General features: G+C 40.3%; 1 protein-coding gene across 4 annotated transcripts in view; it reads right to left on the bottom strand.

The window, feature by feature from the left end:
- Positions 1–22,605, bottom strand: part of Pur-alpha (Purine-rich binding protein-alpha) — a 341,292-nt gene extending 318,687 nt beyond the window's left edge. For 2 of the 4 annotated variants that reach the window (XM_067126415.1, XM_067126418.1), the window contains exon 1: positions 22,454–22,605. In XM_067126415.1, the coding sequence (XP_066982516.1) occupies positions 22,454–22,505 (52 nt within the window). In that variant the 5' untranslated portion in view covers positions 22,506–22,605. The remainder of the gene's footprint in view (positions 1–22,453) is intronic. The other 2 variants (XM_067126417.1, XM_067126419.1) reach the window with 1 other exon arrangement.

Here is a 22,605-nt window from a genome sequence, read left to right as displayed (position 1 = left end):
CACCTGCTTTAAAAATACTGACGAACTCTGAATAGCCTTTACCATTTAATGTTGGAAAGTACCGAGATGAGGATGATGAGACGGATTGCTGGAATATCACTACTGAATAGGAGGGAGAGTCAGGATATAAGAAGAATGTGTGGTATATGTCATGTAAAGAAGGCAAGGGAAGCTCGTCTGAGATACTATGGCCATGTAATAAGAGGAGAGGAGGTGGAACTAATCAAGAGAGCCAAGAACATGCCAGTGATGGGGGGAAGGAGTGTGGGGCATCAACATCAGATGGATGGATGTGGTGAGGAAAAAATAAAGTATACCTCAGTTTAACCAGACCACTGAGCTGATTAACAGCTCTCCTAGGGTTGGCCCGAAGGATTAGATTTATTTTACGTGGCTAAGAACAAATTCAACGGGACTTACAGCTTATTGTGGCATCCAAACCACATAGCGAAAAATGAATTTCTATCACCAGAAATAAATTCATCTTATTCTTCACTGGTCGGTCAGAGATTCGAACTCGCGGCCAGCAGAGTGCTAGCTGAGAACGGAACCCACTTGCCCAGCGAGGAACTGGATGTGGTGAGGAAGGATGTGGGTGAGGTGGGACTGGGGGAAGATGCAAGGAATAGCAACAGATGGAGAAAGTTGACTCGAGCAGCCAACCCTGCTATACAGTGGGACTAATAAGGTTGAAAGAAGATAGATAAAGTCTTCCAAAGTTTCTGATGAGTTGTCTACACTGAGGAAATATTTTAATTCTTTCGTTCTTAGTTCTAAAATTGATCCCCAGTTTGGCCTTCGGCAGATGACTTACATTTCAGGTGTTGGATAAAAGCTTGACTTCCATTACATTTCTTGTCCAAGATCCTTGTACATTATTAATCTCTAGCACCTTCAATAAATGACGTCATTATGGATCCTTTCAAAAACTTTTCATAACCCTTTGCATTTAGATCTTCCTGAACTATATGATCCGCCATGTAATACATGGCATTGTTAATTCTAATTCTTGCTATTTCTTTAGTGAGTTTCAGTACTATAGTTTTCTAGAAGTTTCATTCCAGACATGAACTAAACCCACAATGATCTCCCTAGTTGAATTAATGGATGTTTGACCCAGGTGCAAATGGTTTTTTGTGAGCAAGCTCGCAGGCTTGTATTGCAGTTTTAATTTCTCGTATCTCATTTTTCTGTAATAGACTGCTTTCACTGTTAGGGCCCTCGGGTTAGTTGCATCCCACTTTCCCAGCTAAAGCTGCATAGTAGTTAACAATAACAACAATAATAAAAGTAATAATACTATGCTAACAGATAAATGTTGAACTCACAACTCGCATTATTCTGTCATTATTAGTTTAATTGTTACTGTTACTACTACAACTTGTTTATAATAATATTTAATTTTTTTTTAATAAAATGGAGGATATCTAGAAATGCTTCAAATTAATTCTCTGAATGTCAACTCAGACAACTGACTCGCAAGCAATACTGCTATTCACTTACAGTAGTACTGGGCTCTTAAAGAGTTAACCATAACTGATTATATTTCCCTCCCCGGACCTTTAACTAATTATAGATATATCTCATCTCATTACAGACATACTACATAGCCATTTGCTACTGTCATGAAAAACTTTCAATCATTTTAAAAGAATCAAACAGCAAACTAATTGAACACAACTCATTTTCCAATGCTGTAATGTATTATTGGACAGATCATGTTAAATACGACAGTTCAAATAATGCACCATTTTGTGCAAAATGTTCAAAGAAATTAATATGTACCAGTGGAGAACACTGACACAGTCTTTGTGACTTGACAGCCTAAGCAACTTCTCAAGAGCACTTTAAGGGCATTAAGAACTCACAAACAATATACTGTAGAACCGTAATGATTGTGAACAGGACCCATCAAGAAGGATATCAGTGTCCCTAGGTTTCTCAACTATTTCCACCCAAGTACAGTATTTCTGAGATAAGCCCCCGCCCAAACGACCTATGGAAAGCACACAATGCGCGTTCAGCCATGAAAGACCAGATCAGACTGTTGGCATTATAAATTGAAGGGCCTCTAATGCTGGATCACATAAGGCTTTGTACGTTAGGGGGGGGACTTGTAAACTAAAGCAGACTTAAAGGAGGACGTATAAGCTGCCCATGTTGACAATAGCTGGCCTAGTGCCTGTGGAGGTCATTTCTTGCCAATTTCCTAAACCAGAGGCCCCACAAAAAGAAAAGGATCCCTTGGACTGGCAATGCAAAGCTCACAGAGGCCTGCAGAAGACACAGTCATATGAAAGCACCTCTACTGGGGACAAAGACAGGGCCCAGTGAGAAGAAGACTATAATGCATCCTTGGCAATGACTGTTCCAAAGGAAGGGTGGTGGGCCAAGACAGAGTGTCCTCAAACCCTTCAAAATTTCCAAAGGCACTGGCTGAGAACTTCCTAAGAAACAACTACATGGTGAAACTTTCCGGCATGAGCAACTGCAGACGGAATAAAAAAAATTAAAAAGCTGACTTTGAAAACATCCTGTTTCAAATAAAATCTGGCAGGCCTGGATGGCTGAACAGTGTGAAGAAATGCACAGCACTCATAGGTCTAAAAAATAATCTTCAGTCTATGGTATGTCCAACATTATCTTGACCAGACACACATAAAAGACATGGCTTCCTTGATACAGGTCAACCCTAAGCTCTGCCACTGATACCACCTTCTTCAGCTTCTGCTACAATTTCAGACTGAAGATGCAGCAAATTCAATCAAGCACATCCAAGGAGAGGGCCTCATCCTGTTGGGAAATGGCTTCTTCAGGTTCATTCCTGTCCACCTGTTCAACTCACCCTACACAATCCATAATTTTGTCAAACACCTCCTCTTGGAAGGCACATATATCCTTGAAGACTGCAGCAGTGGGCTTCCTGTCTCAGGTCACACAAGCAACACTAATCCATGGCAGATGAGGTACAGTTTCCTCAGCCTTCTTCAACAAATCCCTGGAGGTCATGAGGCGGGGGCTTTACTTGACAACAAAGAGGAAGAGACAACTCAAGGTGTTCCCTTGGCCGGAGCCTAGGACCTTCCCTATAAACGTATGCTGTCATATGCTTCATTACTCTAAATAGTGTGTCCCAACATCAAGCTGCCTACAGTTATGAGACTCCAAGGATAGAGAAGGCTGCGTGTCGAGGTCACATCTCAGCTATCCACAAACAAGCCATATTTCTCTCACACCTGTGGCTGGTTGTCCAATCTCAGAACAGCTGGTGTTGGACTCTTCTGAGCAAGTGCTCAAGAAGTTCCAGTCAGTAATGTCCTTCATACCGATATCAAAACAAAAGTAATTTTATTGGTCTGACAGTACATCACAGTGTAATCTTTTTGATAAAGCCCAGAAAAATTATTCTCTGAATAAATACAAGTAAAGTCTGTGACCTTGCACCATAACAGTTGCAGTGAATTTTCTTTTGTGTCTTTCTTTAGATGAGTTAGTCACAAAATACTAGGAGGAAACTTTCTAATTCCCACAGGTGGAACTGAACTCTCCATATGGAATTGGATGACTGGCCAACCTGCTTTCTGGTCATGTATCTCCTGGGATGTATGTACAGTATCTGTAGGCTTAATCATATCACAATAGAATAGAAACAGAATTTAGAATTTTGGCAAGCACCGGGACCCATGAGGTCATTCAGCGCTGAAATGGAAATTGCAGTAAGAAGGTTTGAAAGGTGTAACAGGAGGAAAACCTCGCAGTTGCATCAGGAGACAATTTTTAAAGAGGGTGGAAAGTCAGATGGAAGAGAGAGAATATGAACAGAGGTAGAGCAAAAGAAATGAGAGAGGTTGCAGCTAAGGGCCACAGGGACACTGCAAAGACCTTAAGTAATGCCTACAATGCACCATGTATGGTACACTGACGACACTGCCCCTATGGGGTCAAGCATACCAGGGGCTGCGTTGTCAGGAATGAAGTTACAGTATTAATAAATGGAAAACCACTGAACACTGGTTAGTAATTATAGCTCTGTCTTCATCTCCAGTTTAAATCGTCTCTGAACAGTTCTTCCCAGGCTTTGTCTCTGATGTAGGCCAAACTATGTCACACAATGTACATTTGGGAAGTCCGTAACTTACACTAACACCCTCCACATTCTTCCATGCACAGAATAAATCAAGCACGCTAGGCCTGTTTTCCTAAAACACTGTCTCATAAGTGAATCCAATCTACACTTTGGACATACCTTAAGCTAACTATTCCAGTTAGGTCTGCATCAGTTATATCTTATTTTTCAGAAATGATGAATAACCTCATTACTCAAGGTGCCACTACAGTACTGACCAGTGATATTTTGTGTTTTGAGAGAACAATCTTACAACACATTGCAAGGGGACTTGCACAGGGTCCATTAAAAAATAAAGCTGGACTTGCCTCAATATGATCCAGCACTTTAGTCCATATTTCATAACACCTAACTTCAATATTTCACAAACTAAGAAACTTGAGAGTTTGCCATAATTGGTACAGCTGAATGCTGTCAATGTAATCCACTTTTCCAGAACAAACTCAACTCAATAACAAAGACAACCGACTCTCCTTCCATACTAAGGGGGTATACTCCACTAACCTAATCAGGATACTACTGCCCAGATTTAAACTGAAATGTATTGCTCTCAGGTTTCTCAAAAACAATAGAGGAACTTTTATCCGTGCACGAGGCTTTTGTCAATAGTGACTGTACCTACTGAGAGAGAATGTTTGTATATTTCTTTTAAACTAATCCTTTATACCTAACCCACACAAAACCAGCAATAACATAGCATGCCGATCTCCCATCAAATGGTGACCAATGTAGATTAACACTTACAAGCCAGGCTATAATATACATTAAGAACACCCCTAGACTGGGCAAACTTTAAGGTTGGCTAATAGAAAAAAAAAAAAAAAAAAAGCATATCAGTGGAAAGAGGAAGATATGCAAATTCTAGAACAAATTCTAAAAAATGTTCTGTACCTTCCATTGGGAAGTTGAAAGTGAATATTTCCAACCCTGTGGAGGCCCTCTTTTCCAAGACACTTGTAAATATATGCTACTTTTATCAAGTTATACATGTTATTTCTAATAATCTTTTTTATTTTGTAAAATTACAATTACAGCTCACATAATATCATAACAGATAAGAATTAAAATCAGTAACAAGCTCTGAGTTTATTTATAGTAAAATATTTATGCTGAGATGGGGAGATACAGTGCCTTTTAGTGAGTTATACAAGTTTTCCTTATATTTCTTTGTACTTTAGTTCGTAAAAGATAAGAAATAAAACCACCAGCAATCCCTGAGCATATTTGTCGGCAAATATATACAAAATGTCCTGGGAGGGGGAGATGTGCATTCCCCAATGAAATCTCTCAAGTCTCACTAATCTATCGGGTATCCTGGACTGAGGTGTTATGTGTTGCCATAAGAGTAGCCATAAGTCATTTACGGTCCATTCAAGTGATATGAACGTTTTCGCGCAAAATGTTTAAATATCATGGAGCAAAATAACAGTACTTATATGACCCAAATCGGGGAGTTTGATATGCAATTATGAGGGTAAAATGAGCCTATCCATCCAGTAAGGGTTAAGCTTCTGATTTCTTGTTAGGTAAATAATTGGCTTGTTATAAATGTTTATATCAGTTTTTCCCCTTTGTGGATTTGGATGCAAAATGCATTCTCCCAACTGTCACTGCTTTGTGAACTTTCTGCCTGAACTCCCATTAGATCTACCTCTTCATCTATCCAAATTCTCCACGATTTCTTAGGCTTCCCTAGAGACCTTTGTCCACCTGCTTCCATACCTACTGCTTTCTTGACAAAATGTCCTTCATAACATGACCAAACCACCTCTCTCTCTCTCTTTGAAATTTCAAGCCTTTTTTCCAGCCTTCTGACCTACACCTCTCTACCAATTTCTCATTGATAACACTGTCTTCCTACAACACACCTGCCATGACCGTTAACATTATGGTCTCACATTTTCAATAATGCTTCCATTTTCCTTGTCACTTCCCATGTTTCTGCAGCATATGTTACAATACAGGCTTTATGTACCCATTATGAGGCTTATTCTCTCTTCACATATCAATATGACTAGCACCTCCCAGGTCCAAACTACAGTTCGCACTATTAGCTCAAAACTTGAACTCCAAACCCAAAAATTATATCACCTTTCTGCAATGACAGTGAAAAGAAGAAATTAAAGAGGTTATACAGCAAGATGAAGAAAAGGTAACTAAATTAAATGAAAACCCAAAAGTGAACCACATAACATTGCTGGACAGCAAGCTGGAAGAGGGCTAATAAATATAGACCTGGAGAAAATAATTATGATTACAGGGGAAACAATACTACTGGCTCCTTATTAAGCCAAAAGCCATCAGGCATCAGACCCATCTATTGGCCTCGAAGCCCTCCTCATAAGAAGAAGGGTGCCAGTACCTTAGCAGGAACCTAAAGAAGATTATCTGTTTGGCTGGCTGGCTGCAATGAGCATAGACCTTGTGTTCTAGGTTGGTAAGAACCTCACTTCTCAAATGTCTACACTCTTGTTAGAAAACTATTTCACCTACTTTTCTGATTCATACCGGATCTCTACGTCCCTCAAGTAGCTGGAAGCAAATACAGAGCTACACCACTGTGCTGCCAAGACCAGACAGTCTAGTGAGAGGTGCTGGTGAAAACTAACAGATGTAGCCGCTGCTCTGACGTCGTGTGGTTTCACCTTCAAAAGGGGACAAACCTCTAGAGAGACTGCATGATGTGCCTCCAGAATTAAGGACTTAATCAAGAAAGCCATGGCATTCTTAGACATGGGAACCTCAGGCTTCCTTACAGGTTTAAGACAGGACGTACAATACTTAAGAGCTCTAACAGGGCAAAAAACCAGCTCTCATTCTTCAGGAGTTATCTAGGAGAGCTTCAGCCTTAACATCATTCTTGGCACGAAAGGAAGCCGGAAAGGATAATTCTGCTCCAGTATGTGAAAACCCTACTAAAGATGATATTGCATGCAATTCACTTATTCTTTTGGCCAAAGTCAAGGCCACCAAAAACTGGGTTTGCAAAGAAAGAATCACGGGCTCAAAAGGAGGGCCTCTTAGGTGTCGTAAGACAACATCTAGGCTCCATAAAAAGAGGTTTCTGAAAAACCTTCGGCATTAACAGTTGAAAAGAGCAAACAGCTTCATGTAAGTCAACATCCTTTGAAATATCCAATCCAGTATGCCTTAAAACAAAAGCCAGCATGGATTTATAGCCTTTGATGGAAGCAACAGACAAACTTTTAGGATATCTTAAGAATCAGAGAAACTTGATTACATTACCAATGCAGATGCAAGGACATGAAATGCCCCTGGACTTGCACCATGGAAAAAGGGGACAGTTGGACATAGAGGTTGAGCTTCGAAATGCCCAAGAGAGGCCTCCAACCTCCCGTTGCCTTTGGAACTAGAAATAGCCTGTTGTAAAAACCTGGTGAAGTAGCTGGTATTTCCTCTATAGTTGCCTTCTCTAACAGACAAGAGACTTCCTGAATCAAGACCCTTCTCTTCTCTGGGCTGCCTTTGTAAGACCGAAAGGCTATGGGCTGGTCTGATAGAGGAGGCAAATTCCTGACACGAATGCAATAGCCTTCCAAAAGTACTTTCGCTACCAAAGTGTCTACCCCTAAGCATTCCCTCACTTGAGCGAAGAGGCCTACCCTGGGCCCCCCAGGTACCTGAGGGCTCCAGGAGCTACTCTTTATTAGGCTTTAGATTCTTGTTATAATAGAGGAGATAAACTTCCCTCCCGTTGCAGAATGGGATTTAGAACTTTGCTGGCAAAAGGATGCTTTCCTCCTTCCAGCACTTGGGAAGGAAGACCTAGTAAAGGAGGTAGCATTACCCAAAGGATGTTTAAAAGAAGAAGAGAAAGACACAGGAGGCTTCCCTTTAGAAGCCTGGGACTGATGGATAAAAGATCTATTCTCTGTCTTCTTGGTCTCCGAGGCTATAGAGACACAGTTTTTCGTCAATAATCTTCCCAAAAGGAAGTGCTGAAATTAAAGACTGTTTGCTAAGGGGGAAACTAAAGGAACCAGCAGAGAGCAAAGCTGCTCTCTTCTACGAACTTTAAGGTTGCTCACGACATGGGATAGCTCGCCTATCACATCAAGAAATGCCTTGTCTAGGGAAGCAAAAAACCCTAAGGCCTTTACAAAAGGATCCTTGGCCAAGGAAGGAAGAAGTTCACCAAACTCCTTCAAACACTGTTCAACTGTGTTCAGTACAATTTCACTAAAAGAGAAAGCTTCGATACCATTAGTCAAACTCTTATACACATTCTCAGCCTCTGGAATAGAGAAATGCAACCTCCCCAACGCAATACTATACCAGCTTTCTTAGTCGGAAAATCCAAGAACAAAAAAGCGCCATCCACTACAGGATCAGAAGAAAAGAGGAGAAACTAACCTGTCTGATACACTAGTGACTTCCTAGCATGAAGGAAGAGACATAAGAGACAGTCCTTTGGAGGAGATCTTCCTAGGCAAAGCACTCTGGCTACGTAACAGGCATATCTTGCTCTGATGAAAACCCACATGTTGTGACCTTTTGACAAAGGCAACCTCTAGAGCCAGGCCTCTAAACCCAGGGGGAATTTCAGACAGGGGGAGGAATTGTGACCACGGATTGGCAAGCTCAAACTGGCTCTGAACCACACTATATAGAGGTCACGCTGGACTTTCTCTCCCCTAGCTTGTGTGTCTGTGTTAGTATTTTGTTGCATATTATTTGGAATGCATCTTTTGAGGCAATTTTGGAAAAGGAGGGATAACATTCTGACATATGGTGAAAGTGTGCATTGAAAAAAAAAAAAAAAAAGTTGAGAACCACTGCTACTGGCAACTGCAAACAGTCTCATGGAGACAACAGGATGTTCTATGGGGTAAAATCTTATATTTACCTCTTTTGGGCTTAGCAACTACAAGCTGGGATCCCTCCTCTTCTAAGACTGTCAAGATCTTGTTCACAAGGTTCCCTTCTTATTCACAGCCAAGTGGTTTTTTGCTAAATAACAACTCGCAGTTCCCTGCCCGTAGCTGTTGCATCGCTGCTCTGCTAAGTTACAGCTGTATGTCTTTCCCAGTGGTGCAGACACTTTCTGCAAACTTTTCTCAAAGGGATAATTTTACATCACCTGGATAAGTTAGATTTACCTTAAGGTAACAAGATAAAAATGGTTCCTAAAAAAAATGCTCCTTTGAATTTTAAAGTATATAGAGATAGACAAACAACTCAAGGTGCTTGTGCATGAGTATTCAAGACATTGCTTGGGGTTGTCCTTTTGGTATGACTTGTTATCTGAGGTGTGATTTATCCTTGTTCATCTTCGCAAGATATTATAAACAGGTTTATGACTGCCACATCATGATGCTTTCAACAATGTTTTTCTTGGTGATGATGTTCCAACTCTGCAATGGGCATGAAACATCAGCAGTCTTAAATAACTTGTACCTGGTCATCCATTGACCCTTGCCATTAAAAGAACAAGGTCCCAAAGGGTGAACCTCACTGTTAGGCCTAATGAAGTGGTTAGCCTACATTCCAAAAGCAGAATTATCATGTTTTTCCAAGGCACAACTCATCACTACATTGTTTCTACATCTGATGGACATATGGGATGGCCTCCCTTCAATGTTAGTAAGACTCAAGAATATCCATTGGCTCAACAAGACATCTCAATGCAACAAACTATACAGCATTTGTACCTGGACGAAAGATGTAGGGGAGGACTACAAATCTGAAGCTTAGAGATTTCAACTTAAGAGGAACTGGGTCTGGAAATAATCAGGCACAGGCAAACAGATGGGTGTTGCATATGTGATTCACATATAAGCATCATATGAATAAAAAGGAGATAAAAATATGGAGAAAAACAAGAAGAAAAACATGGGGCAAGCAATGGATGTTTTGCCTCAAAACTTGCTTCTCACCTGGAGATGGGACCACCTGTGTATCAACCATGCTTTCAGCTGTATTGGTGCCAGACCTATCACTTTACTGGGATTGTTAGTCTGTCAATGCAAACCATCCTCAGGCAGCCCTCTCTGCCTTCCACTACAAAACCCTTTTCAGAAAAAGAAGAGAATCACATGGAGTTTGCAGACCCAGTCTCATTTTTATATGCAAGAGGAAGCTGTTAGCAGTATAGCACATCCTAATGCTTACGCACTTTCTTCCATTCCTCTCTTGGAAGAGACTGGTGTTTTATCCCTGAGTAATCACAAGGAAGTCACTCTTCATAACTTCCCTGGAAGACGGCACATCCAGAAAGACAGAATTCTTGACCTAGACTCTGCTTCCAGTAGCTAGGTAGGCCTTTGTCGTTTCATATTCTAAGTTTACTTTCAATGGTTCAAATCATCAAAGACATGAACTGTCAGTAATTAGCCACCTACAATTATGACCTCTTAATTTTACTGCACGCACAGGGTTTCAACTTAACAGTCACAACTCTCAGTCCTTTAGACTATTACGTTCTTTGCTTATATCAAGTCTATGCACTTTCAGTCAAGCCCTTCCTTCCAACTGGCTAATTCTGGAAGTGTCTTTATGTTGTCTTGATAGGTTTGTTCAAGAAAATAATTTAATTTTCTGTAAAACAAAACTGATTTTTCTAATACAAACCCCTTCACTTACAATTAGGGTCGCACGTACCAACCTTTCATTTCTCAGAGCCATGAGATGACAAATTTTTAAATCAGTTTGTATTTTCATAAGTAACAAATCTGCAGTCTTAACATAAGGGGCAAAAATTCTCCAGCGCCAGCTGGAGTCCAGTTAAAAAAAGTTACAAGGCATTGGTGGCATCGGGAGATGGCCATGATGTCGATGAGGAGGAGCCAACCTCCCATACCATCTCTGAAGCATCGTGTCAGTTTTCTCTAGCCCAGGTACAATATGAGGGGTTGGCTTGAGATGGGCTGTATATGGTAAGACCACAGGTTTGTTAGTTATAAAAAATACAAATTGATTTAAAAATTTACCATTTGTTCATACACAGAACAAACCTTTGGTTTTTACATAAGATAGACTTACTCTTGAAGGGAGGATAAAGAAGCCTCAGAACTGACTGGAGGTCCAGCTCACTTGGGCTGTCTTCCAGGCCAAATAGGGACATAGGGAGGAGTCACATGCCTCTGAACTGTAAAGTAAAGGGTTACTTTCCAGCCAGACATCTGGGTTCAGAGATAATGTGGAATTCCTGTTACACTGTGTCTTGTAGTGAAAGAAAGAACTTTAACTGTTGGAGACAACAAAATTACGTTAGCCACCAGCCTTGTTTGTTGTCATTTCCTCTCTCCCCTTGTAAGAGAGAGGAAGAGACTTGCTTACTTGCTTCCAAAATAGTTTGTATTGTGTATGAACAATCAAGTAAAACTAATGGAAAGGAACACTACAATCTCAAGTATCTGACTAATTCCAGCTCATGATGGATAATTTCTCTCCGCTGTCCACCAGTAGAGGAGAAAAAAGCAAGGAAGAGGAAGAAGACCAGTCAACCCATTCCCTCTCACTTTCAAAACCAACTTCTTAGCAAAGATACAAAGTGTCCCGCTACAGCAGCCACCACCAGCCCCAAGGAAAAGTGTCCAAGAACCTGTGGGCAACGTCCTGCAGAGAGAAAGATGTAAAGGTGGTATGGCGTAGCCATGTACCAGCCTTTCAGATCCTTTGAACCTACTGGTTCTTTTGGAAGGTGATGGAAGGGCCTTGCACGTACTGAATTGGCTTCTGGTTTTGGAGAAGTAGAATAAGCTTGTTTGATTACTTCTCGAAGCCATAAGGAGACTGTATTCTTGGACACTTCCTTCTTGATTTGGCCTGTACTAACAAAAAGTCTTAGACAACCCAGTCTGAGGTGCTGAGTCCATTTTAGGTAGTTACACAGTGCCCTAACAGGGCATAAAAGTAACTCATCAGGGTCATTACCAACAAAATCTGAAAACAAAGGGATAGAGTAAGACTCGAATTCGTCGTCGTGAACAGAGGGATTTTGAGTCTTGGCCATGAATTCCGGGACAAATTTGAAGGCTACTGACCACAACCCTCATGTGTTTAACGTCAAATGATAGTCAGTGTAGTTCACTTACTCTCTTGGAAAATGCTAAGGCTAAAAGGAAAACCGTCTTGAGAGTTAAATTCCTGTCTGAAGGAGCTCTCAAGAGTTCGTATGGACTATGTGTCAGACTGCTAAAGGCCAGTGTTAGGTCCCATCATACCCAGGTAAAGTCTCTGACTTGGAGTGAGGTTTGACTTTTCCACATTTATCACGATGCCTAAGTCGTGACAAAAGTGAAAGCGGTCCCTGTGTAGGATCAACTTCACCAGAGAATCTGCTAGCACCAGCCAGTCATCGAGGTATCTAAGATCCATATTCCTTGAGAATGTGCCCATGTCAAAATTAAGGCGAAGACTCTGGAGACGACTTGTGGAGCAGTCGAAAGACCAAAGCAAAGAACTTTGAACTGGTAAACTATCTCTCCCAGACTGAAGCGAAGATACTTCCGGAAGGATTGACGTATTAAAATCTGGAAATACGCAGCCTTCAGATCTACTGTGAGCATGAAATCATTCTCCCTGGGAATTGACTTTCCTGGCTTTATAAGACCTAAAAACTGGTAATTATATCAATAATAATGGGTTTGTATTCCCATGGATTAGGGTCAGCTACCATAGGGAAATTCCTTCAAGTGTCTAAACACGACAAATTTTTCAAGTGATTTGTATTTTTCCTAACATACAAACCTGAGGTCTTGACATATGGGAGAGATACTTTGTGTCTCAAAGCATCAACCAAAGGAAATTCACATACACTTGAAGAGGTTAGGTTTAGGTAAGTTGGGTACTTAACCTAACTTAGCCTAGCCTGACTAGTTCTGGGCTAACGTTACCACCTGCATTTCAATATCCTGGAACCACTTCTCTAATGGCATCAATCATGAGGTATGTAGTTTCTTACCTCTACAAGGGACTGGGTTGGGTACTTTCCCTAGCTTAACCCTACCAGTCCTGGGACATCTGGTTTAAAGGGTCTGGGTTCGGTTAGGTTAGGTTGGGTACTTACCTAACCTAGCCTAGCCTAAATTAAACCTAGTGTCATTCATTGGACAGCCATATACACTTTAGTAAGCTAAAAGGGCGCTCCTTTTGAATAATGGGAAGACTGACAGCAGGAATGCCATTTGTCAGAGAGCAAGGATTAACAGCTGCAAATGCCTTATATAAATGGACCATTATAAAACCACTACCATTTCAAAGTTTTTCGTCATTTTCCTTATACTATCATTAAGAAAATAAGCCCGATCTCAAGAGTTCCTGACCTAAAAGATCTTTTATTTCAAGTGGTGCTGTATTCCATGTGCACTTCCTACAGTATATTTATTGTAACCAATATGCAAATTTATTAATATAACTGTACTAGAGATTATACTCCCTCCATGATCCAAATGTTTGGCCCATACAATGCAGACCACTGTAAGACTTGTTTTCAACTAGAAAATAAAAGTCTCTACTCAAATGCTGATCCATCCTCTATTTCTCTTAGTGGTCCTTAGTCAATGGAACAAGAACTTGCAAAACTTACCTGAAATTAAAATAAAATAAATTAGAGACTGCGAAATAAAAAAAAATCTTGCATTCAGTACCATGCTACAACAGAGATTACATGAATTTGAGTAATTTATTGCTATAAAAAATCAGAACACAACGTTATTTCATAAAATACAATGGTATAGCCTACTAATGCCATAAGAAATGTGTGAAGTGGTTAACATAAAATACTGAAACATATCACGTTTTAATCCTATACATATTTATATACACATATAAAATAGTAACAATAATGGCAAATATAAATAAATTATTCTATGACTCTAACCTCTTCATCTCTCAGCTTAAGAACTGACACACACTTTCTCACAGACCAATGCTCTATTAAATCATAATTAGCTTTTGCAAACAAGTTGCAAATGAGCAATCAAGCTGCTAAGGCATATAACTAAAACTTATATGCAGGAAATTCAAAGGTATTAAATTAATAGTATGAACCATCTGGAAAAGCAGTAGTTAATGAAAACTTTTACTTATACACTTTTATACACTTCAATATATCAAGAAATAAGACTGGAATAACAGTAAAACTGTTACAGTATATCTATATGAAAGAATCCTGATTACACCAGATGGATGCTCCTTTGTTAGAATCTTTGAATATCCAAGACACCTAAGTCTTCTGTCTAAAAAGCAGAAAAAGTTAAGTATACTTTAGTTTTACCAGACCACTGAGGAGCTGATTAACAGCTCTCCTAGGGCTGGCCCGAAGGATTAGACTTATTTTACGTGGCTAAGAACCAACTGGTTACCTAGCAACGGGACCTACAGCTTATTGTGGAATCCAACCACATTATGACGAGAAACGAATTTCTGTCACCAGAAATAAATTCCTCTGATTCTTCATTGGCCGGTCGGAGAGTCGAACGCTGGGCCAACAGCGTGCTAGCTGAGAGCTCTACCCACCCCGCCTCCAATGAAGAACTTCTAATGAGCAGAGGAGCAAAAGAAGTACTGTACTACATGTCCCATCTGGTTCAAAGCAGGTTACCAACTGCAAGGTCAGGACAAACCTATCACTCATATACAGCCTACATCACTAATATAGTAACGTTTGGGCTGTTGAACATGACCTGTAGGATCCCTGGAGAAAACTTGGGGATTAAGACAGTGAAGGGACCTGAGTCTCTGGCCAGCATATGGGATTAAACAAAAGAGGGAGAGCTACTGTGTGAGTAGCCTAAAATAATGACTACCATATACATTAAACAGTAATGCCCACAACACAGGAATTCTACGTCTCTAATAACGTTATAAATGAAGGGATTTAAAAGTTAGAAAGAAGATTCCATTAAACGTAGTCCTCTATCAAAGCTGATAACTACCCTGCTGTTATTGCCAGTACTCAGTAATAAGTATTCGTCCATTTTTTATCACATCCCTAAAATGAGAATCAGTAAAGTTGACCGGCACCTTTAGGTGAACCCTCTTAAAAAGCACTGACTAAAGATGTGAAGAGAGACCTGTGCAGCATCCTCATCAAACCTGTTGCTACTGGACACTGGGTCTCATCACAAAATGAAGATTGTCCTAATCACTTGAGTAGGAAGCACGGGATGGAGAAGTGTACTGTGGGACAGCCCTGACTATCTGGAGTTGTCTTTCCTACAAAGACAGTTTCCAAAGACAACCTAATGACACTTTATAGATCTTAGTATCTCTCTCCCTGAGAAAGTGTGAGTCACACTAACCCATTTACAAGGCACAGAGACCACAAAGAAAATCTGTATAAGATTCAATAAATGTATAATGAAAGGGTTCATATGATGGCTTGGTAAGGGTCCCGAAAACTAGACACAAATCCCAGTTGGGAAAGTTGGGAGGCAACCGCAGAACTTCCTCCTCATCATGAGGAGTCACTCTTCCAAAGTCAGCTGACAAAGTCAGGAACCAACTTGTTTCTGCTACAACACAATTTCAATCCACTATCTAAATTAGAGGATGTTTTGACATAGTGGGCTGGTACAGTCCTGGCTCTGCACCTGACATCTCAATCTTCGGTTTCTGCTACAACACACCCAATCCACATCTTTTTGTTAGTAAGCTGGTTGGGGATGTAGTGAAACAATCATTAAATCTATCCCAAAATCATGTTTCATTCACTAGCAGAAACATATGACCTTCGAAGGATATATAAAATGACGTCACAGCATAAAATTGTGATATTTTGGGCAAAAATCACCATACTGACTGATACTTATGCCTAATAGTTGTTGTTATGGAAAGGTTCCATGCATGCACAAGTCAAGGGATTGGCTAAGGAATCCTATTATAAAAGGAACTATGCTAACCTAACGTACCCTAACCTAACCTAACCTAACCTAGCAGGTCGTGTTACCTAGCCAGGGGGCAAAGCTCCCAGATGCCCCAGTGAAGGAAACTCCACTTTTTACCAAAACTTCCCCTATAATGCTGAACATGCCTGATAGCATTCCAGGATTGATTGACTGATTGATTATGAAATTTAGGTCTTGAAGACCAAGCGCTGGAACCCATCAGGATTATTCAGCGCCATAATGAAGATGAAATATATATAAGTTAATGATATGACTGATAATGAATAGGTGAATGATGACAGGACCAGCAACAAAAACATATCAGTCCTTATGTTAATTACAGGTTAACTATAGTCAACTGCCAAAAAATAACAGTAAATTGTTAATAAGCAACCAAATTCCTACTGGAAAAGTCAATTTCCGAGGTAATGCCCGATGCGGAGCAACCCTATAGTTCTACTGACCCTTCTTAACTTCTGGAAAAGGTACTACGCTAGCATATCACAGAGTGCCCAAAAAGGATTAAGTTGTATTTTAAATCTATATCTTGGAGATAAGGTTGTTACAGTTCAGGAACTTATAATCATAAAAAAAAAAAAAAACTGATTCTGATTAGATATAAGGTAACTTCCATTTCTAAGGGCAGGTAAACATCATGTGTCAAAATATGGGTTGTGTTTCCCTCCAATGATTTCACCCACTCCTTCTTCATGGGATATAATGGATTCTGTGGACAACTCTTTTCTAGCTTAACTCAAGAAGAAGGTTAGCTCTGTTTTCCAAAACCAGTTCTTGGCAGTGGCCGATTCATCCATGGGCGAGTTAACTGCACCCTTGTTACCCACTGTCTCGCTGTCCATGTCTGCAATTGCAGTTGCTTCAGTGGCATCTGCTAAGTACTGTACCTGCCTTCTGTAGTCTCAACTGCTCCCACGTACTTTACTTTTCCTCCGTACACAACTACTCCTGTACAGGCCACTGCAATTAAAATAACCACCAATCTTGTAGTGGACATGGCCCTACAAGAAAAGTTCAACTGCTTATTATTCACTAGAATGATGAATGCAGTTATGACAAAATGAAAATAAGAAAATATAATACCAACTTCTAATGTCAAAAGTGAGGCACAAGAAAAGCCCTTTAGGAAGGAAAATGATGAAAGCTCCTTAAAATTCCTGATGCTGCAATAAATAAGTACAGTAATAGAGTACACTACAATGGCAGAGATTTCCTTTTTCCAGCAGATTTCACCAAATGCATGCAAGCAGTGCTCATTTCTTTTGCATTTACCATGCATTGTGACAAAGTAAAAAGTTTGTATGTTGTATGATCCATCACAGTTAAATGTCTACCACATAAGCTGATCATGTGCTCAAAATATTACCACAGAACCAAAATTTCAGTAAAATTGGGAATTAAAATTACATTTTCAAGTACTAGGCTACGTTCAGGTACAATTCAATACACTAGTATACTCAAATTCTTACAATAATGAATTATCAAAGAACGAACAAAATAAATCAGACAGGCTAAATGCTTCTCCCTGTTGATAAGTGTTATTGTCACCTCTATTCACTGTGCCACTGCAACAGATATGCAAGTTCATCAATATATTTCTAATTACGCTGTTCCCATAAATATGTAAATCAACTATAGCACCAACTGGTAAATACATAAAAGAACACAATAAGAGTGGGAATTGTGAAATATAATGCTGACCCCTTTGCAACAAATTGCATCAGATTTTAGCTTCTTCCAATTCACGGCAAGCTACCAAAATCCAGGCTCATAACCCAGCTGACAGCACTTGCCGAAATGTAAATAACACCAGCACAGTAACATAATTCAAGACAATAATCTATTTCAATGTGGAACTTCCATCAGCTTCTATTGGGCATTTACATGATATGTCATAAAACTCAGTGCAGAGCAAAGTTTTCCATTCAATCTACTGCAAAATTGTGGAATGGCCTTTTGACAGTATCTTCAATATCTATGTTCATAAATTTAAGAAAAAAGCTGTAATGCTGTTTTAAAATAACAAAGTTAAGTGCACAGTGAGAATCTATTAAGGCCTGAGGTGGACTCAAACTTGGGACCACCCTTGCGGAAAGTTGTTAGTGATATCACAACAGTAAATATTTTTTTTCATCTACCAGAACACTTTAGGTAGCTGAGCCCTTTATGAAAATACTATGGAGGAAACAGAAAGTGATGAATAACATCACAAGATGAGACAGACCACACTGTCAATAAAGAATATAACAAACAGGAAAACAAGGACAATTATCTTAATAGGGCAAACCATTTCTAAGACATTGACAGATCAGAACAAACCTAACTTTTTGGGAGGCTGGTAAAAAGCTGTGAAAAATAATAGCCATAAATCAACGAAAGCTAAAAACATCAACCTATGAGAGAAACAGTCACAACCAACGCATAAGGAAAGTTTCCATTCAACCCCATGTTACAAAGAATACAATACATGAAAACACAGAAACGTACTGTACTGAATACTTTGAATCTTTACAATTCCAAGCCATTAATAAATAATTCTGCATATCTACCTTCAAACCTATAATATACATCTTCACTTAGCCTAACCTGGGAAGCCTTGGCCCAAATTCCCCAACTGACCTTCATAAACATACTGTGAAATCAATAAATGCTAACCTACCCTAAGAGGCCACAACTAGACCTTCTCCCCAACCAAAAGCAATAAATATGCTTTGAAACCAATGCATCTTGCCTTCCCAAAGGATGTTACCTAACAGATAAGGAAAGGAAATGTTCCCTAATCACCCAAGCCCTTTGCATTCTTGCTCTTAACCCATTCCTGGTCTTTAAATCTTCTCTTGTAAACTAAGGACTGGCAGAATAATCTGCTTATAAAAAATACTCAAGTTCCTGACCTCACCATACTCAGCAAAATCATTTGCTAGGTTACCCGGGCTGCTAAACAAATTTGCCGCTATCTTTTGAATATTAACTGTGCCTAAATTATGCCTAAGCCTATGACAGCGAGCAGCCTACTGTACAATTTGCATGTATGCATTATTCAAGTATTTACAAGTGAGTACAGTACTTGCGGATGACAAAGACTTGTTTGGTGCTCTCATTTCTAAACATCAGATCAGGAAAAATACCTGTACTAATTCTTCACACTTTTCATGCATCCTGATGTCAATTCAACACCTCTGAACCAATAGCAAAACTACTCTTCATCTATGCCATGAACCAATAGCCAAAAAAAAAAAAAAAGTTGTGCAAAAGATTTGAGACACGATATAACGGAACAAAATTCAGCGAGTGGTCATTAGCCTGGAGTAAAAGTTACAACGTTCTCTGAAACCAAGTCTATATGAATCAAAAGCAATGTTCCACAAGTGTCAGCTGTAGTTTTTATCCGCCCTGACTGCTGAGTGCTATCACGAGTTCACCGCATTACGTCCTCCCACAGATATGTAGCCTAGCCCAGTCCTGGTCGTTTCAGCCGTAACATCCAGAACAACATAAAATGGTATGTTTATGGTATTTACGGTCATTATTTTATGTTTTACGTACGTCCCCAAGAGGCTGGTGCTAAACGCAGCGCCCATTTTGCACGTAAACGTGCTTACGGCCAAAATGGCCCATACTCGCCCAGCCTAGCACTGCTATTCCAAAATAAAAGCACAATACTAAGTTTTAATTTATATACATTCATAATCTGACATATATATCATGTTTATAAATAATAAACATAACATCAGAACTGCAAAAATTCACCAAACAAGACAATTATTTCCTTTGGTGAACCACTAAGCCAAATTAAATCTTGGAAATTTTTTATTATCACTTCTTACGATGAAAAAATCAAAACCTACGACAATAAATTTCAAACATCATATAATCAGGTTAGTTTGGTAGCCACCTGGCGCAATCACTATTCCACCTTAATTTCTCGTACCCAGCGTCTCTGACAAACGCACTTAAACACTTTGTTTATATATAAAAATTCCTGCAATAACGTCAACTGTCTTCTACAGATCGTCATTCGTAAACCAAATCTCGCTCTACCGTTTATTACAAATTAGCCAAAGAGATTCACAGTTTTTCAACCCTTTATGTTAACTGGGGAAGCATCACAACTAATCTAGCTGACAATAGCTAATCTATCACAAAAAAACCTTAAAAAATTGAAAATCGCACGCAGTAGTCCAACGCAAAAGTTCGTTTCCGGTCTGAACTCCAATTCCAGACGACAAAATTATTTTTTCGACAGTTTTCTTGCTGTTTTCAACTGTCCCTTTCAAGACTTCAACCAGAAATCATTTGTTACAAGTATATTTGTGCAAAATGGGCACCGTGTTTAGTACCAGGCCCTTGGGGTGTACATAAAACATAAAATAACAACAGTAAATACCATAAAATAGTGACGGTATATACCATAAAATTATGATGATAAATACCTTAACATAATGATGGTAAATACCATAAAACAATGACGGTAAATACCATAAAATAATGGAAGTAAAAACCATAAAATAATGATGGTAAATATCATAAAGTAATGATGGTAAATACCATAAAATAATGGGGGTAAATACCATAAAATAATAATGGTATATACCATAAAAAAATGACGGTAAATACCATAAATATAAGAGTAAATACCATAAAGTCTTCCATAGTTTTGGATATTACGGCCTTCATGACTTACAGCCAAAACGACCAGGACCGAGTACTTGATGGTACAGAGTACAGAGTACTTGACGGTACAGAGTATAGAGTACTTGAAGGGAAGTTCAGACCAGAAACAAACATTACCTTACACTTACAACACAGGCCTAAACAAACGTTCATGACCAAGTACTAGCCTACATATTCAAACCCTAACCTAACCTAAATACACTTGGAAATGACCTTAACCTAACCTCATATGCAATCGATCGAGAGTTCGGCATAGTAGGCCTTGGCAGAAGAAACCCTACATAGGCCTATTCACGAGAACACCAACGGCGGGTTTTTCGCAGCATCCCTATGGGGTCTCGACCCCCTAAACCTTCCGAAAAATTTTACTTAGGTCCATTTTCATCTCTAATTTATAAAAAAATCTTTGGAACACGTTCCATCTGGCTTGTAAAAGCAATAAAACAGCGTCTGCATAGGCCTAGTCACCCATTACAACATCATGTGGCCTGTACAACATCATGTGGCCTACGGCATGAGCAAAAAACAGGGATACTGAAGTGAACTGGCGCTGTTATGACTTTTAGCCCCCTTCAGGCTACTAGGGAGGGTTAAAATTCATTTCTTTATCAGGCCCACCTTGATTTTTTAGGCCTAACCCAACGGGTACTAGCCTAGGCTATGCCCAGGCCTATGCTCTGGCATTACATGCCCAGCAAATGACACAAACTGATTGATTTATAGAAAAAACATTATTATTTATATTAAATGATATAAAATAACATTTTATATGCCCATGCCACATAGGCCTAGGCCTAGGCTGCACCCATGCCTGCATGACCTTGGGCACCAGGTGGGTATATGTTTGAGGGGCATTTAGAGATGTCTTGCGGCGAGATACATACTAAAATAATTTAATGGTTAATTTTTGGTATATATAATTGACCTTTGACCTTACAATCACCCTGGGTCAGTCGACACCCGTCCGATGTGGCCCTATGCCCCAGTCTAGCCTGACGTGAATTGCCCGTGAAAACACCCCGGGGCACACGCGCCCCTTCGCTCCTACATTGCCCCACTGCCCGAAATACCCTTGGAAAAGCCTAGGCCTCTGTCAGTGTGGATCCTAGTGCCCAATTGGACTTGACCCGAGTGGAAATACCCCCTTGACATACGTGCCCCTCCGGCCACCTTCGGAGGGCCAAAAAAAATTCACTGCTTCCCATTTCGGGTGCCCCAGAACTGACAGGGTCAGTGTTGGTGCCCCTTAGTGCCTGCGTCAAGCACGTGAGCAACAACGAGCAACGTCGAGAGAGAGAGAGGGAGAGAGAGTGAGGGAGAGAGAGAGAGAGAAGGCGGCGCACGCCCAAAAGGAAAGAGGAAGGCACAGTGGTCAATCTGCCATTAGAGAAATGGGTGAGAGAGTGAGAGTGTGAGAGGGAGAATGAGAGAGAAAGAGAGAGAGAGAGAGAGACAAGAAGGTGATTCTCCCTCACTCTCACACACTCACTCTCTCTCTCTCTCTCTCCCTGTGGCCTCTCTCTCTCTCTGCCATCTTGGCTCCCGAAGAGGCTGTGAGGGCGAGGAGGCCCTTCCTTCAAGGAGGAGCCTCAACCTCCTCAAACCTCAACCTCAACCCCAGCCTCAACCTCCTCCTCGTCCTCTCCGAGAGGCCCTCGCCCGAGAGACATCATCATCATCGGCGGCCTCGCCGAGGGAGAAGAGACGTGCGAGGAGGCCTCGGGAGGCCTCCTCGCACCCCCTCGGCCGAATTCAAATTCGGGTATTCCTGCGTGACACGTACTTGGCTGACCAGCAGCAGGCTGTGGGTTATCCTCCGCTTCTCTGTCAGCCATTTTTCCTCTCTTAAGCTTTTCACACTCGCAGACACACTACACTATTCCCCCAAAACTCAACTCTCGGTATTCCTCCGCCGACCGCATCATAAATCGTCTA

The sequence above is a fragment of the Macrobrachium rosenbergii genome, chromosome 24 (genome assembly GCF_040412425.1).
Source record: "Macrobrachium rosenbergii isolate ZJJX-2024 chromosome 24, ASM4041242v1, whole genome shotgun sequence".
Classification (NCBI taxonomy): Eukaryota; Metazoa; Arthropoda; class Malacostraca; order Decapoda; family Palaemonidae; genus Macrobrachium; species Macrobrachium rosenbergii.
Note: the sequence above shows the minus strand (reverse complement) of the source record. Positions and strands in the feature narration are given on the sequence as shown.